Below are 16,873 nucleotides of genomic sequence, written 5' to 3'. Positions count from 1 at the left end.
TACCATTATAAAGCTCCTGCATATATAGAGGAATCACTACATCATGAAATTTTGACATAAATAACTGAAGTCAAAGAGGAGAAAAAACATATTGACTTACTTTTTCTGTAGTTACAGTAAGAGATGGAACCAAAGATGGTGAGGACTCCGACTGCTTCTTATATTTTTGCTTGTGTTTATCTTTCTCTTTATATTTCTATAAGTTGTAAAAGACAATAAAAATTAAGTTTAGCTTCACCTTACACATAACCCAATCTATACTGCATCAAGTGGTATCAAAATTGAAGAGATATGGCAATAATGTCCTGTGCTATTAGAAAAACACAATAATGTTTTGAATGTTTTATAATATAATTTTATAAAGCAAATCAAGTATTCATATTTGTTTTTAAAGTGCACAAACTGAAATTCTTCAATTATAACCAGCATTTATGAATGCACTGTTGTTAATATAAACCCATCTTTACAATAATCACTTAATCAACAAAAGAAACTGGACTAAAAACAGAGACATGGCTTCTGTTTCAAAGATCTTCATTCATTTTTCACCAAAGATTTGTATCTTATCTGCACCTGCACAGTATTTTTTGTTGGGACACTAATGTAAATTAATGCAAAGTTTTAGCTTTGGCTCCCCTACTGATGTCTCCATGCATAAGAATGTGAAATGTGATTTAGATTTCATTTCCAAAAAAAGGACATCTATTTTTCAGACTAAATAAGTATTTTCCATGGTAAACTGAATAAAATATCAAAGCTATACAAATCAAATGTGCTTCCTAAAAGACCTGAGAATGTAATCAGTTTTTAAATTTTTATTTCTTAAATATGAATGAAGCATTGGCACTGTGAACAAAATTGTGCCAACCGAGAGAAAATAACTTCTTATCCCAGAGCCTTTATAGTATAACAGAAGTCTTTCATACTGGCAGAAATCAATTTTTGGAGGATTACAGAATCAGACCCAAACTGTATTTGTTTGAATACTTTAGACAAATACTTTAAAAAAATATCAAGTCTGACAAAATTAACAATTAAACTTAGAACACAGAAGCTGAGTGTTTTTTCCAGTCTAATCGTAAACAAGTCATTTGTTCCTTAGCAATGTAATATGGTTTACTTAGCCAGTGTCAGAAGATGCAAAGAAAATGCAGCTGTGAGAGAAAGTTACTTACAAGCTAGTGGCACTCAAGTATTTCATTTCTTTAATTATAAATTTGTGGTATTTTTGTGAACTAATAGCAAACTCTGCAGAACAGCACAATGCACAGCTATTCGTTCAGACTGCTTCTACAAAGAGCTAAAAACCATATGGATTGAGACAAGGAGTTTAAAAATCCCACCGAGCAGCTTGAAAAGATGTGTACGTCTAAATAGCCATATAAAAACTCAGTAACTATTTTGAATCTTAAAGACAACCCATGGTGAACTTTCTCTAACTATCAAAATGACTGTCCAAACTTTCAAAAGAACGTCATTTGTTCAACAGCAACTGCACAACCACTCTCACCAAGCACCAGGATGAGATGCAATACATGCACACTATTCAGGTATGTGCCACCTTTCTTTTTCTGTCACAATGAAAGAAATATCAGAAACTTATTTCATGGAATCAAGCCTGAGAGTGTAAAAGAGTGAATTCTTAAATTCTCAAATTCTCCAGTAAAGTAAAATTGGTTAACTGACAACTTAGATGCAAAGCTGAAAGCAAAACACTTTTATCTCTACCTTTATGAACTGTAAATACTAGGTGACTGACTTAGAGATCACCTTGTCTCTAATCAGCCCAAATCCATTTAATTAAACTAATTTTGCCAGAAATTAAATACAGATTAAATAAGAAAGCTCATCAATCGAGTAAAAAAGCTACCACCACCAAAATATTATGCAAAACTATACTTGCTAGATACAACATATAAAGTCCTTTCAATCCTTGTACACTTCTTATAACTCAAAGACAGGTACACTTTAAAAAGTTGACGGGGATTTCTAGATCTGGGGTTTTTGCACACTCAAGTGAACTTGGGGTTTTTTCCTATCTGACACATGGATAGAAGTATGGAGTTTTTCCCTTCATAATAAAGTCAGCAGATGTCATAATTACAATGACATACACCACAGAGTAGGTTTTAAATTTTTAAAACCTAATATAAGCTTGTTGAAAGAGCTTATTTGTTTTCTTTTGTGTTTTCTCAAAGGGAGATTGTTTGCTTGTCTCTTTTTAGACCTGGAAAACATATTAGAAAGAAAAAAAACTACTATGGTGAGGAAGGATTCAAATGCACTGCGCAGTCTTTTGAAAAACATCTCAAATGTAACAGTCCCCAGAATGCTACAACAGAAAAGCAGGAATCAGGGAAAAACAGAAGCAGCTACACCAAGACTGCCACGTTATCCATCGATTCTGTTGATAAAAAAGACTTTCACCAGTGCTAAGCTACCAAACTGTGTCATCAGTGGATATGTTTAGAAAAAATTTGAGTAACAATTTCACTGAACCCCAGACAAGCTTCAAGAAGGAAACTATAGAATGGCTAACCACTGCCTGAGTTTTTTTTGGCTTTCTTCATTCTACTGGGAAACTCAAATCATCCTAAAGAATTTTTTTATTTATAATTTTGGAGCCAAGGTGCAATGACTTTACTACACTTTAGAATGAAACTTCACAACAATAACGGTAAACAATATGAAAACTGAATGAACGTGTTTTACAATATTTTCTTTGACTTTCTAGTGTTCCTTTACTTCCAGTGTTAATTTCATCTAAAAGGCAAAGCAACATAAAATTCTGACCAAAGGAACACCTAGGATGACTTCAAATTACATTTTGTAATGAACTGAAATCAACAGTAGTCCCTACACATAAGGAGAGGTCAGGAAGGACAAGAGACACAAGAACAGCAGGAAGGAAGAGGGCATAAAGAACTCAGTGTCTGGAAAGAATATACTTGATTTCCGTAAAGTGAAGCAGTAACAACTGTATCAAATTTGTCTCCCAGATCCAAACCACCAGGACAAAGTTTGCTAGGACAGCTTTACCAAGGTTACAGCTTTCCACTGAAAGCCACTGCAAGGGCAACCCATCCAAAGGCCTTCTCCATACAAATATCTCATTCACAAGACATCTGCTGGCCTTAACTCTACACTTCCTCCTCCTTTTAGGTTATACCTCCTCTCACCATTTTTCCTTTTTTTTTTTTTTCATTATCTTTGTTCTTCCCATGGAAAGTTGAGAAGCATTACTTCTGAATGTGAATTGACTTCAAATGCATACAACATCAAAGAACTGGAGAACACTGCAGGAAAATCTCTGAAAGAAATGCTCAAGAATACACTGATATGAATAAAAATTTCAACAATAAGCTGCTGAGACTGCTGAAGAGATGTAGCTCCCACAAAATGACTTCTTGGAGTTGCAGCCTCTTCTACCATAAAGATGCATAAAAAGTATAAGAAGAGTTCTGAAATATCCCCTTTGGAATTCAGAAAAGTATTAACATAGGGACATTAATTCCCACAATATTTAACAAATATGACAGCTTTCAATCAAGTCTGTCTCAAAGGTCACACAAACTAGCCATCTTCCCTACTGACACAAAAACAACAAACTGTTAGCTCCAAATGGACAACTCTGCATGCTTCACTTTTGTAAGATCTCTGTTCAGTTACAGCTCTTAAGAAACTCCAAAAAAACATAGCAACAGCTTACCAAGAGAAACATTCATCCATATAACCACATGGGAACCCCCCCATTCTAAGGAAGATAATATCAAATATCTGATCTTTTACAAGCTTTACTGTCAGGAAAATAAAGGACAGAATTTACTCTTAACAAGGACTGAAAATAATATTGCCAGTGAGTGAAAGCTAAGGGAGCATTAACAGCAGGCAGAATGCACAAATCCCATTTATATACTTAGGAATGATTTCAGATGTTCAACACTCCTGTGCAGAGCTGATAAATGCAATCTGTACATTCTGTAAAACCAAAATTTAGCAGAAGACACAATTCCGAGGAAGAATATATTAAAAAAATAAAGGGCAAAGAACAGTATTGACAAAGGAAACTTTAATCTTGGTTCACAAGACCAAATTCAGGCAGCTCCTGAAATGTTTCTTACTGTAAGAAAAATAAGGTGTGATTGCCATGCAGCCACTGGGTAAGCACCTGTAACAATATTGGTCCTGAATAACTTGAAGAGCCCAGATTGATGGTGCAACTAAATACCAATACAAAAGACCTCGAGTTCATGCATCACGATTAACCAGAAAGCTTTATTTCTCACTAGGGATCTCATTTTTGGTTTTTGTTTTTTACCTAAAGAATTATGTAATCCCATCTTAACTCCAACTACATGCTGCTAGATAACAAAACAAATATGATTCAGGATTTCTGGAATTCTACAGTACCTTCTGTGCATTGCTTTCCTGTAGAGCAAAGGGAATGAAGAAGGGGATGGAAATACATTCTGATTGCTTCTATTTCTCACACAAAGATGCAATCTACAAAATTATTACATAATATGACTTCACAAACACACTTTGGTTCCAATTCTTCATGTTTTTAGCTCATTTACTTGTTTCATCACTCTAAGGATCAGCACTTGATCATTCATTTTCTTTAACTTACTTTCAGAAAAACATTTGTCAGACCAGCAAAAAGGGCCAGCATGTCATCAAAATACCAAATTAAGGATACGTGTGTAACTACATTTTAGCTCTGATCTGTTATCAGCAGAAGAGATGTTATAAAACGCATCTTTTTAAACTTTGGACTTCAATGTTTGGAAAAAATGAATAATATAAGTGAACAATAGTTCACTTCTAATGACACAGAATTTCTTCTAGTACAGAAGAAATTAATGAGTTCAGTTTTTCGTTTAAATGGCATTAATAATTCATAAAATTTCCACATGGAAGTATCATTTAATTTGTTGTAGGTATTTACACCTATTTGCAATTCATTTTTGTCTCAGGAATACATAACTCTCTTGAAAGGGGTTTCTACATGAGTTTATTTGATTAAAATACATTCCGAAGTTCAGCATTTAACCGTTCAGTTACAAAAAAAGAAAAAGGTTTTCTGACCCCACTCTCACCTTTCTCAGAATGCTTAGCTTGTCAGACCTCCCCTCTGCCCACTCAAACTGCTGAGCAGCAGCAACAAAAAAACAAGTGGAGAGTTTTCTGTTGTTTTAGTGAGCTATAATAGTTCTGTGAAGGAACATGAAAGATGGACAGTAATAGGTACAAGAGACAGATGCAGAACAGAGAAGCAAGAGCTCATGAGTTCAGGAACAGGACACTAGCTACTGTTTTGGACGAATTAAAACACATGCACACTATCAGCAATCACCAGTGCTTAGTCCTTCAAGACCAAACTGTTTGAGTTGACCTTGAATTACTGCGTTTTTAGGACTTCTCTATTACAAAAAATCCTTTTCCTCCACTACCTTTGGCTGTTCCAAGCTTTTAAACCTCAACAGCCTTTTAAAATCCACTTTCCTTATTGATTATTGTAAGCAAAACCATCTGAATGCCTAAATCCCTCATTTTTCAGCTGCTGTTTGACTTCCTCAAATAACTTCAATGTATCAGAATTTTCTATTAGCACAGATCACTCGTATCGGTTCTTTTGTCATTTATGTATTTTCTGCACTTTGTGTCACAAAACAATGTCAATGCTGAGCTGTCACATCACAACTAGCATCCTCAATAGAAAGCTGTGCATAGTTCTTGCTTTTCCCAAATAAAAGGCCAGATCTTGGTCTCTTATTTGGATCTAGTAGCTATTAGTAATATAACTATAATAATAATTGCAGAATGAAAGATGACCACAATCCCCAAGTTTCAAACTCAAATTCTGATATAGCTGATTTTTATAAAAACAACCCTCTCTCACACATTCATCTAGCTAGCATTTTAAACAGCAGAACCCACAGCATAAAAATTCAGTGCAGCAGCTGTGCTGCTGCAGTCACGGTAATAAAGGATACAGGCAAGAGATAGTTATAGGGAGAGGTAGGACAGTACTGTCACCATTATTCATACACATACAGCTCTAAGCATAACACTTGTTCTTAAGAACCAGTTCTTGATTCAATTACTTAAATACTCAAAAGCCTCACTTAAATACAGGAATAATCATCATAATTTTAAATCTCAGTGGTAAAAAGTCTCAAGAATCAATGATAGAAATGCCATCCAAAGTTTCTGTGAGGTGCCAGACCACCAGCTCTTATCCAGAATGAGCTATTCCTTTGATATTGAACACTAAAATGCACCACTTCTGTTATCTGCAGTTTAATATTAATTGTCAGTAATGGTTATGCATTGCCAAACACTTGAGTTGAGTAGCACTTTATAACTTCCAGAATGGTGCAAGATTAACTAAATAAATACAACTATGTATTGCCACTGCTCACCTTTATTCATTCCTATAAAAATTACAAGTTTAAATTACGTATTATGTTACATACTGTGAAATGTTCCACTGTCTGCAAGGTAACTTAGAGACACCTGTCACATCTATGTCATGAAATAGATGAGCAGAAAGGCATACGGAAGGAATCCATTCAATTTTCCTGTCTCAGTCAGCTTAACATCATAGATCATCTTTAACTGCATAAATAAGGTCTACCAGAACCCAAATCATGGTATGGATGAAATAACCAACTTCATAAAAAAGTATCCACATCAACTTCTACAAAGTGTTACAAAGTCAAAATACAAGTAATCTTATATTAATCCAGAATCCAAAGCCAAGAAAAAGAAATCTCAAAGAACCTTTTACTTCTGCATCTCTTACAGTAATAGCTACAGAACTGAAATCATGCTGGTTGTGAATGGGATAGAATTAATTTACTTCACCTAGTTGGTGTGGGGCTGTGTTTTGGATTTGTGCTGCAAACAGTGTTAATAACACAGGAATGTTTTCATTTTTGCTGAGTAGCCATGGCCTCTTCTGCTTCTCATCCCACCAGTGTGTGGGCTGGAGGTGCACCAGAACCTGGGAAGGGACACAGCCAGGACAGCTGACCCTAAATGACCAAAGATATCCCATGTCATCCGGCATCATGCTCAGTATATAAAAGCCAGGGAAGAAGAAGAAAGCTGGGATGTTTAGAGTGATAGCATTTGTCTTACCAAGTAACAGTTACAAGTGATGGAGTCCTGCATTCCTAGGAAGTGGTGAACTAATTCCTTGTTTTGCTTTGCTTGCATGCACATTTCTTCTTTACCTATTAAACTGTCTTTATGTCAACCCGGAAGTTTTTTCACTTTTTCTCTTCTAATTCTCTCCCCCATTCCATAAGGGATGAGAATGAGCAAGTGGCTGTGTGAGGGTGAGCTGCTGGCAAGGGATTTTATTTTCTTTCATAGTAAAAGTCAAAGACTAAAATGTGTACTTTGAAATGGAAAACCTAGGCAGCCTTACAAAATTCTACACCTTGCAGAGTAGTTTTTAGGTATATCTGAGGTGGTATGTTAGTAATTTTGATTTTATAATAATTAACTAATTCCAGCTGACAAGCTTAGCACTATTGAGGTGTTTGCTGTGCTAAAAGCATTACTAAAAGCATTACTCTTTTTCCAGTAATATATATAACGTGTTACTGTAAGGTTAAAAAAAATATAAGGTAGTCAAATCAGTAATTCCATTATAATCTTGAGAATTGAGACAAGAAGTTCCTACTTTTACTAAAATAAAAGAAAATACAAATTAAAACGAGCTTATATTCTTATGTATTTTTTCTTGACCCCCACAAGAGATCACTGTGCTGGTGCTAGCTCCAGTAAATGTCAGGCAGTTGATTATCAGGATGATAGTTGTATACACAGAAAACAGCATAAATTAACAGAGAATTGTAGTGAGCAACAAGTCAAACCAGATTGCCACCTTTCCTCTTAATCCTGCAGATAAAAATATCTATTACTAAATATATTCAGATAAAGTAGCCTTCTAAGGGAAATTTGTTTACACAGCTACACGCTGTCAGTATTCCCAAATAGGAAGACTTTCAACAGAATTTGACATGAACAGATGTATTAAAAAAGAAAAATCTACACTCCTACGAAAGTCAATGCAGAACAGGTGTCCAGGAAGAGAAACGCATTGGCAACAACAGTAAGGACTGACGGAGGAAGACATCCCTTTTTGAACCAATAGAACCCACACAAAAATTGAGTTTCGGGAAACAGGAACTGGGTTCTGCATCTTAGACAGATATCAGTGTATCTATACACTGAAATACACATGGTTTATATTTACTGACCAGCTTTCAGAGATGCTTCAGTAGCATGATTCTCTTTCTCAGACTGAATAGAATTTGGAGTAAATCAACACAGATATGCATCACCATTAGCATCTCTACCACACAGTTCTTAATCAAATAGTATTTATCTAGTTTTACCTCGATTACTAAAATTGAAATAATTTCAAAGTGGTTGCAAACCACTTTACTTATCTTCAGCATTCTTACAATTTTGCTTCAGACATCAAAAGCAGTTGAAAGGATTAAACAGTCAAATATACTAAACTGATACACAAACCTACAAATTTAATAAAAATTCAATGGGATACTGCATTACTGAGAAGACTTTGGAGCTTTTTTCCCTAAAAAGTTACAGAAAACCCCCAATGTTCAAGTAGCATCACTTAATTTATTAAATGAGGCAATTCATAGAGAAATGACACAAATAAAATTATCTTTAAAACACTATACAGCATATAAAGTGACTCCTTGGGACTAAAACAGATTTTTTTTGTTGTTGTTTTTCAAGAGAAAAAAGAAACAACTGCTTATGCACTGAATGATAACCCAAAACCCCACAATCTGATCTTATTTTTACCACAGAATCTTCTGTGATGCATAGCAGGTCCATTTTACCTCTTCCCAGTCAGTTGTTCAGACAGTGAGGAAATGCCCCGGGAACACTTGATCTCGGTGTTTACGACGCACCTTGTAACAGCTTACACAGCACATTAAACTCATTAAAAAGCACCTTTCTCCCAAATGAAATTCATTGCCCTGACACATGAGCACAGGCTCCTGCACAACATATTAGCAAAGTCTGGGCAGTTCCAAACACAATTCCACAACACACAGCCTATGAAAACTTTCAATGCAGAGACGTGGTTTAAATCTTCCCTTCCCATGGACCTAACAACCAAATTCCCAGCTACAGTGGAAAGCAGGGAGTGTGACACACTGCCACAACCTGTTCTTAGGTGTTCAAGTTTCTACCCACAGAATCAGAAAAGCTGTAATGTTTCTTTAAGAACAAGACAAGCAGCAAAAATATGCCCACGATGCATTATTAACTCAGTGTTTAGGACACTTATCCTGGCTCCTGCATTTTAGTTCTCTGATGCTGTCCGACTTCTGTGATAGTGACAAGAGGCCCTTTGTCACTATTTTATACTTTTTACCTCTTCAATCACTTCTTAAGACATCTGCAGTCTTCAGTCACAAGCCCATTTTTGTTCAATTGACATTATACAAGCCACTGCAGTAGAGTTTTAAATTTTCCCTTCCTGCTTAGCCCAGACCAAAGCCACTTCTAGTAGAAAAGGCACTGGTGTAATTCAGCTGCTATACAGTAGTTACTACATAATATAGTCACATTTTTCAGAATCATAAACATATAAAGCTAGTAACGTTGCCTAATTTTCATGTTAGCAGCAAAAAATACTTTTATTATACAAAGGTCAACTCCAGAAGAAGTTCCTTCTTTAGTCCTTCCAAATATAAGACTGCCAGGAACATTAAAGCAAGGCATTCTTCCACAGCCTCATGGTGGCCTAAGTTTTCCCAAGAAAGCCTGAGTAAGTACCTGGGCCCTGAAGAAAAGGGATATTATAATGGAATGTCAAGTGACATACTACCAATCCTCTTTATAAGGGACACAGCCTCATCACTAAATCATTTCTAAACAGCATCTCTGCCACAGAAGCTAACAATGCTTAGGCAGTAGTAATCAGAATATAATGAACCTATTTATTCTGTAGCATCAACATCATCATGAAAATTAAATCATACCTAAGGTTTGCTTAGAATTGTTCAGGGGTTTTTTTTATTATTATACCCTTACATATTAGTTACCAATTTTGTTGGCAGGGTGCCCAGAAGAGACTAAATATGCACTGTGGAAGGGAAACACAGGCTTTCAGCTGAGCCTGTTTGTAAAAATGACAGGTACCTATATTACCATTTTCAGACCAACTGCTTCTTACTGCAGTGTAATATTTCACATGCACAAATGGAGTTTTTGAGGTCTTAGCAAGGAAAGTGGTTCCAAACCACACCTCATACAGCTAGTGCCTGGCAAAACAGAAAACTTTAATGATGCCTACAGATCAGATTATCCAAATTTCCAGAGAATGAAGATGAAAGATACAGCAGAAACTACAGTGGTCTTGAGGGGGATGTGGGTGCCACATACACACAAACACTACTGTATCTGTGAAGAAATATACAAACATTCACTATAATATGAAAAAAATCTAGATTCTCACATGATTTACGAAAGAGGAAATAAGGGAAGTCACCCTAAAAAACTGTCCTACTTCTTCAAGGTATTTAATACAGTATATTAAATACACAGCATAAGCTGAAAAAATAGCTGACACCACTGACTGAATACACTCAGTTTGAAAGTCCCTCCAAGTATACACAGTAGATTTCTCAGGTATGACCTGGGAAGCATAGTATCTTCGGTCAAATTAATTTAAGAAAAACAAAAAGTAAAACCCAAAATAAAACAAAAAAAACCCCACAAACCCACCAACTTACAAGTTTTGTCAATGTGAGTAAAAATCCATGCATGTACTTTGATAAAACATAGCCTAAAATATGATAGTAGTGAAAAACTAAGGAAAAAAATATAGCAAATATTAGTAAGGGTTTACCATGCAGCTAATTCTGTAGTCTGAAATTCAAAATTGGTTTTTCTACAAAAGTGTTACTAAGAAAAAAAAAATCTGCCAAAACCCCATACTTTTATTATTTTAGCCCTAAATTTAGATTTAGAGGTACAACAGCGTCACACTGCACACTCTTTTCTGAATTACCAGATAAAGATGGTATGATTCACCTACACCATTAAACAAGTCTAAAGATCAGACGTTTTAGAAGATTATCCAAGAACAGCTGGCAATCAATATCCATCCAAAATGGAGGGGATCTTAAAATCCAAATCAAATATTAAGGAGACTAAGAGTCTAAAGACTGACATTTGCTATTCAATTTCCTGTTTCTATAAATATAGCTCCTTTGTAAAATACATATATGGTCAAAAGATTCTGTGGAGTTGTGTTTTCAATTCCAATTTTTATGTAATTATTTTTAATAATGTAAAACTACGTTTACCCACATACACACAAAATCCTATTAAGCTATTTGTACAGTACATGTGCTAGTGAGCAGTTTTGTATATATTCTTAGAGGCCTAAAAAAATGCCAAAGCATATTTGCATTATGTCTGTTATCACCCTCTGTTGAATTTAGATGACAAATTTCCTACAGACTACTGCTAATGTTGCAGTAATAAAAACCTAAAAATAGTCTTCATCATAGATTTGAAATTATTTTTTAATAATATGCAAAGTCAGATCATTAAAATAATATGGTGACATTAGAAATCAGCAGTTATGTTCTTTGTACCTTCACAGCAAGATTTCCCAGGTGAGTAACAAGGCATTTTGCCAGCACAGTGGGCTTGACCACTGGTACCAGTAAAATGTGTCAAGAGACACTTGATGAGAGGAAGATATAACAGGTTGAAACATAAGGAATTAGATGCACATGTTTAGCCACACAGTTGTTAAAATATCTACTGCTGGTTTTCTTCTCCATGTAGTATACAAAGGGTATACAAGAAAGCTCTAACAGAAAATTGAAGTAAAATAAGTTGCATGGAACAGCCTTCCCAATAAATATGTTTCAGTATCACAAAACTGAATACAAACAGAAATAGAGAAGTGCATATACAAATGCACCTGAAGAGGTTTCCACATTGGATGCCAGTACCTATGGTTTATCAAGTGTTATTTATTATTCAGTGCTTCAGAAAAAGATTTTCTTCAAGCTTCTCAGCCAAAATTAAATTTATCAGAAAGGGTTACTTTTAAGCAGATGTGCCACATAATTAGCAACGACAAATCCACTTACTTTTTTCTCCTTCTCATGATGTTTATCCTGAGAGTGAGAGGAAGAATCACTTAAACTTTGATCATATGACCTATTAGATCCCCGTTTGCTCTTTTTCTAAAAAGAGAAAATATATTTATGGACAGAGAAAAGGAACCATTTGAATAAATAAAAAGTATAAAGCACTTCCACTGACAAGATACCTTACTGCTTGAGGAAAAAAACTTCAGTGCTTCAGTTACTGCAAAGCTGACTAATTACTGACACTAAAATTCACACGATTACTGAATATATGTCAGGAAAAAAGCCTGTCCCTGTATCAGATACTCTTACACCTCCCACAGATTTTCAAGCTTTCCAACAGAGAAATGGATGCCACTTTTTAAAGGTTAAAAGATGCTAGACACATTTTCAAGTTTTCATAATATAAAACAGAAAAGATGCTGCTCAAATGAGTATTACATGAAACCACACTGATGCCCTGACACATGCTTGAAATGCATTGTAAGGTGACTTCATTACTCATTTCTTATTCAAGTGATCTGTCTCGTATATTTTTATCAAAATGGATTAAAAACCACGACAAGGAATGCTACAGTCATGTCTGTGATTATAAGTGGCAGATGTAATTGCCTGGATTTCTGTAATGTCTGAGAACCTACTTCAAGACTGCAAATACTTTATGCTGGGCCAGTGTTCTCAATGTTGGTTTTCTCATAACTGAGGAAGCATTTAAAGACGTTTCAGGCCACTCTTTTGTCAACCAGTTTTCAGTGGAATAGTAGAGGCAGAACACCCACCATCTTCAGCAGTAAATACTAAGCCCCTGTATTTCACCTGTATTTACCAGGCATTAACAGTCACAACAATCCTAAAGAAAACCTGAAACACTTAATCTTGCCAATCTTTACTATTCTTACCACTATAGCTTTGTAATGGAAAGCTAAATAATTGTATGTCAAATATAGAGTTATGTCTTTATCATTAAACTTCGGTTTAAATAAACATACCTGTTCTCAATCATAGCAGCATTGCTACATTCAAATCAAAGGCATAACAATATAAGGGTTTGCCTTCACCACTAAATAAGAGACCATTTTCACTCTTTTTGTAAACAGTTAGCTCAAGATAGTAAAAAAAAAATCTTAGCTTACTAATGGCCTAGAAATCCCTGACTTATCTTCATTATGAAGCAAATTCATCAATATTCACAAAAGCACAAAACCAACCTCACCAAGCTTATCTTCTAGAAACTAAATTGTTGACTGGTCCTGTGTTTTTACCCTGCTGCAACCTAAAAGTCACACCAAGTATTCAACTTTTTTAGCAGTGAAAAGTAATCTCAAGCTAAACTATACTTACAACAGTATTTGAAGATAAGTCTGTATATTTTAGTATTAATAAATAACATTTTTTAAACATCAGTAAGCCCCTCAAGTCCACACACTCGCACATGTACATAGAAACAGATATCTGGAACTCCCAAACTGTTAAGAAGTGAAAGGAAAGACTCCAGAGGTCTGATCCAAAACCTACTGCATTAACTGAGAAATTTCGATTTTTTTTCTTTTCTTGTTTGTTTTTTTTAAAAATCAAACCTCAAGTCAAATCCTTAAGGTTGTGTTTCAGAGAACTTACAAGGAGGAAATATTCACTGTCTACACAGTGAGAGATAGAACAAAAGAGGCTGGACAGAAGAGTAATAGAAGCAGAAAGATATGGAGTGCTTTTTTATTCTCCAGAAGTAGTATTTTCTAGTTTATTCCAAAACGGACTGAATTCCTAGAAGGCACCTAAACAAATAGCAAAAGAAAACATTCCAGGAACTCAATGAAAAAAACCCACTAAATGTGCATGCTATTTCTGGCAGAGGGGGAAAACCCACACATCTATAAAGTAACCACTTATAAAAACATTTCCAGCTAGTACTTCTGTAACTGTGATTAAAACATTGTTTTGAGGAAATACAATCTACTTTTTGACTACATGAAAACATTATTTCTAGTGCTATTGGCATCTGAGTATAAAAAATAAGTCAGTAACATTTATTTATAGAATTTAATAAATACTTACCAGTTTATTAAAATGGTATTTACAGTAGCCACAGTATTGGACATTATCTGCACCATTGCCTTCCTCTTCACAAAGAAGTCCTGCAAACTGTGCACTAAAAAGAAACCAAACAACATTCAAGAAAAGCCATTTTACACCAGTTTGTACCAGATTATCACAGCTGATAACATATGGATGCTTATATCTGCAATTAGTAAGAGATTTCCACACAAATAATTTCCAGTGGCATGTGAACACATAATAAACTTTTGTAGCCCAGGGAAAAACATGTATAATTCATATTTTGGCCTGTTGCCTTTTTTCAGAATCTTTAAGCCACTCACACAAGCTTACAACTAGCAAATCTACATTATTATGCAGCTACTCACACAAATAAACAAAGCAATCTAAAATTACTCTTAGCTTAAAATCAAGCAAAAAAAAAAAATCTAAGGAAATAACAGCTTTTAACAAAATCATATAGTTCCAAAGACGAGTTTTTTCAGAACTTGCATGTATGCTTCTCTGATTTGCCATGAAAATTACTGGGGTTTTTTTTAATCTAACTTGAATCACATAGTAAATCAAATTGTATTTACTAGTTTAAAATACCGTGGCAGGCTAATCTCTTTTAAAAATATCACCACAAGTTGCATTGACTGGACTAATTATTACCTTATTCTACTAGAATTTTTTCAAAACAATTTGGTTTTTCACCATTTGTAACGCTGATGTATTTTCTTTATCCAAACCAACTTAGATATTGACAAACTAAATATTGTTATATTTTCCATATAATTTTCATTCCGACATGTCAGGGTTTGGGATTTTTCTATTTTTCCTTTTGTTTCTTTCTCTTAGGGAATCTTCTCCCATATGTTGCTAGGAGACCACAACGACTGGGTACTTAAGAGAGAAAAAGAAGTCGCCAAACTCAGCGGAGGAGTGCACCTGGCTGCATTTATCTTATCTGAGGGTTTCTCTCAGAGAATGGGCTGGGAAGGAGGTGGCTGGGGCAGCTGCTCGCTTCTCGTGAGCGAGGCTGCTGTGGCTGTGGCGAGAATTCGTCACCATGGCGGGGTTCAGTCTCCCGCTGCCGCTCTTGTACCGCGCCTGGAGCTCTGCTCACCCTGCCCTCCTTGGCACCCTACCTCACCCAACAGGGGACCCTTCACAGCTGCTCAGGTGCTTCAGGGGAAACCCGGCACTCCGAGCCTCATCCCCGTGGCAGTCGCTCCCTGCCCAGCTCGGGAGGCCGGCTGCCACTGCCCTGCCACTAATCCTCGTTTGTTGGTACGCTGTAGCCCCTCAGCCCCTGCCTGCCCAGACACCCCTGCGGTTCCAGCGGCGGAGCTCCCGATACATCTCATCCACCACTCCGGGGTTGTGCTCCCGAGGTCCCGCTGGGCACCAGGGTCGATTGCCCCCAGGGGTTTGTAGAGCAAAGCCCCTCTTCCCACCCTCCCGTCTCGGCCGAGCCGCCATTACCGCGTGCTGCCCGAGCTCACGCCACAGCGCCCCCGGCCAGGAGCCACCAGAACTGCAGCTAAGGGGAAACGTCCCAAGGGCGAGCGGAGAGCGCTCCTGGGGGTTTCCGCTTGGGCTTTCCTTTGGTTTGTTCTTGCTGCCATTGGTTTTGCTTGTTTGTTTTACACATACATACTAGTAAAGAACTGCTATTCCTTTTTGCCATATCTTTGCCTGAAAGACCCTTAATTCCAAAGTTACAATAATTTGGAAGGAGGGGGCCATACTCTCCATTCTAAGGGAGGCTCCTTCCTTCCTCGACAGACACCTGTATTTCAAACCAAGACACCATAATAATGCAATGTTGCAGTCAAAATGATACACGGGAGTATTTAAATGAAAGAAGACTATATAATGTGGTTCATTTTCACAGATGTTTAAAAATATATTATTGGAAAATCCAGAAATACTAAATACATGAACATCTACAGCTGATACCAACTAAGAAAAAAATTAAGAGGATGTCTTTAAGGAAAGATTTACTAAGTTTCTCTTACAAAAAATATGAACTCGGGCTCATTTTTCATCAATCATTCTGAAAATCCCAGTTTGATACACCTTGCCCTGGATTTCTGGTAATCTTCAGACTTTTCTTCCATTTTTTTTTTTAAGTATTACAGAAGCCTCTAATTATCTCCAGCCATACTACTCTCCATCTAGATATCATTTTGTAGTATAGACCATGTTTTTGAACCAAAAGATTCTAAAATGTAACAAGATAGCTGTTTTAATTTTCTACTTTAATTCTCATGCTCTTCACAGCATCCACTGAAAACAGGGTTTTGGTATAAAGTAAAAGGATGAAAAGGACACTTGTATGCACCCAAGTGTTTGAAAGGAAAGAGACCTTTTCATACAAGCGCTTGGATGTACACATTTTTTCACATCTGTAAGTAATCCCTTTACATGGTATGCATGCTTTGAGGAACACAATCCATTTTCACCATAAAAAGAAACTTGACATCGATCACATCCAATGAAAAATTAGATGTTCATGAAAGAATAAAACCTGCGAAGTAGTCAAGCAATTAAAAAAATAAGGGAAGAGTTCCCAAGATTATCAGCACCAAAACAATGGAACTGAACCTTCAAGATCTCCACAAGACCTAAAAATTATCTCCTGGGTATGCTAAAGAAAATAC

At 36.1% G+C, this 16,873-nt stretch overlaps 1 protein-coding gene across 5 annotated transcripts in view; it reads right to left on the bottom strand.

Annotated features, from left to right (window-relative positions):
- Positions 1-16,873, bottom strand: part of MLLT10 (MLLT10 histone lysine methyltransferase DOT1L cofactor) — a 123,146-nt gene that overhangs the window by 63,963 nt on the left and 42,310 nt on the right. For 4 of the 5 annotated variants that reach the window (XM_077788481.1, XM_031503815.2, XM_077788476.1 and 1 more), the window contains 3 exons: positions 14,226-14,319; positions 12,174-12,269; positions 101-196 (listed from right to left, as the gene is read on the bottom strand). In XM_077788481.1, coding sequence (XP_077644607.1) covers positions 101-196; positions 12,174-12,269; positions 14,226-14,319 — 286 coding nt within the window. The remainder of the gene's footprint in view (positions 1-100; positions 197-12,173; positions 12,270-14,225; positions 14,320-16,873) is intronic. The other variant, XM_021530377.3, reaches the window with a different exon arrangement.

The sequence above is a fragment of the Lonchura striata genome, chromosome 1 (assembly GCF_046129695.1).
Source record: "Lonchura striata isolate bLonStr1 chromosome 1, bLonStr1.mat, whole genome shotgun sequence".
In the NCBI taxonomy this organism is placed as follows: Eukaryota; Metazoa; Chordata; class Aves; order Passeriformes; family Estrildidae; genus Lonchura; species Lonchura striata.
The sequence above is the reverse complement of the archived record's forward strand: the minus strand, read 5'-3'. Positions and strand labels throughout refer to the sequence as shown.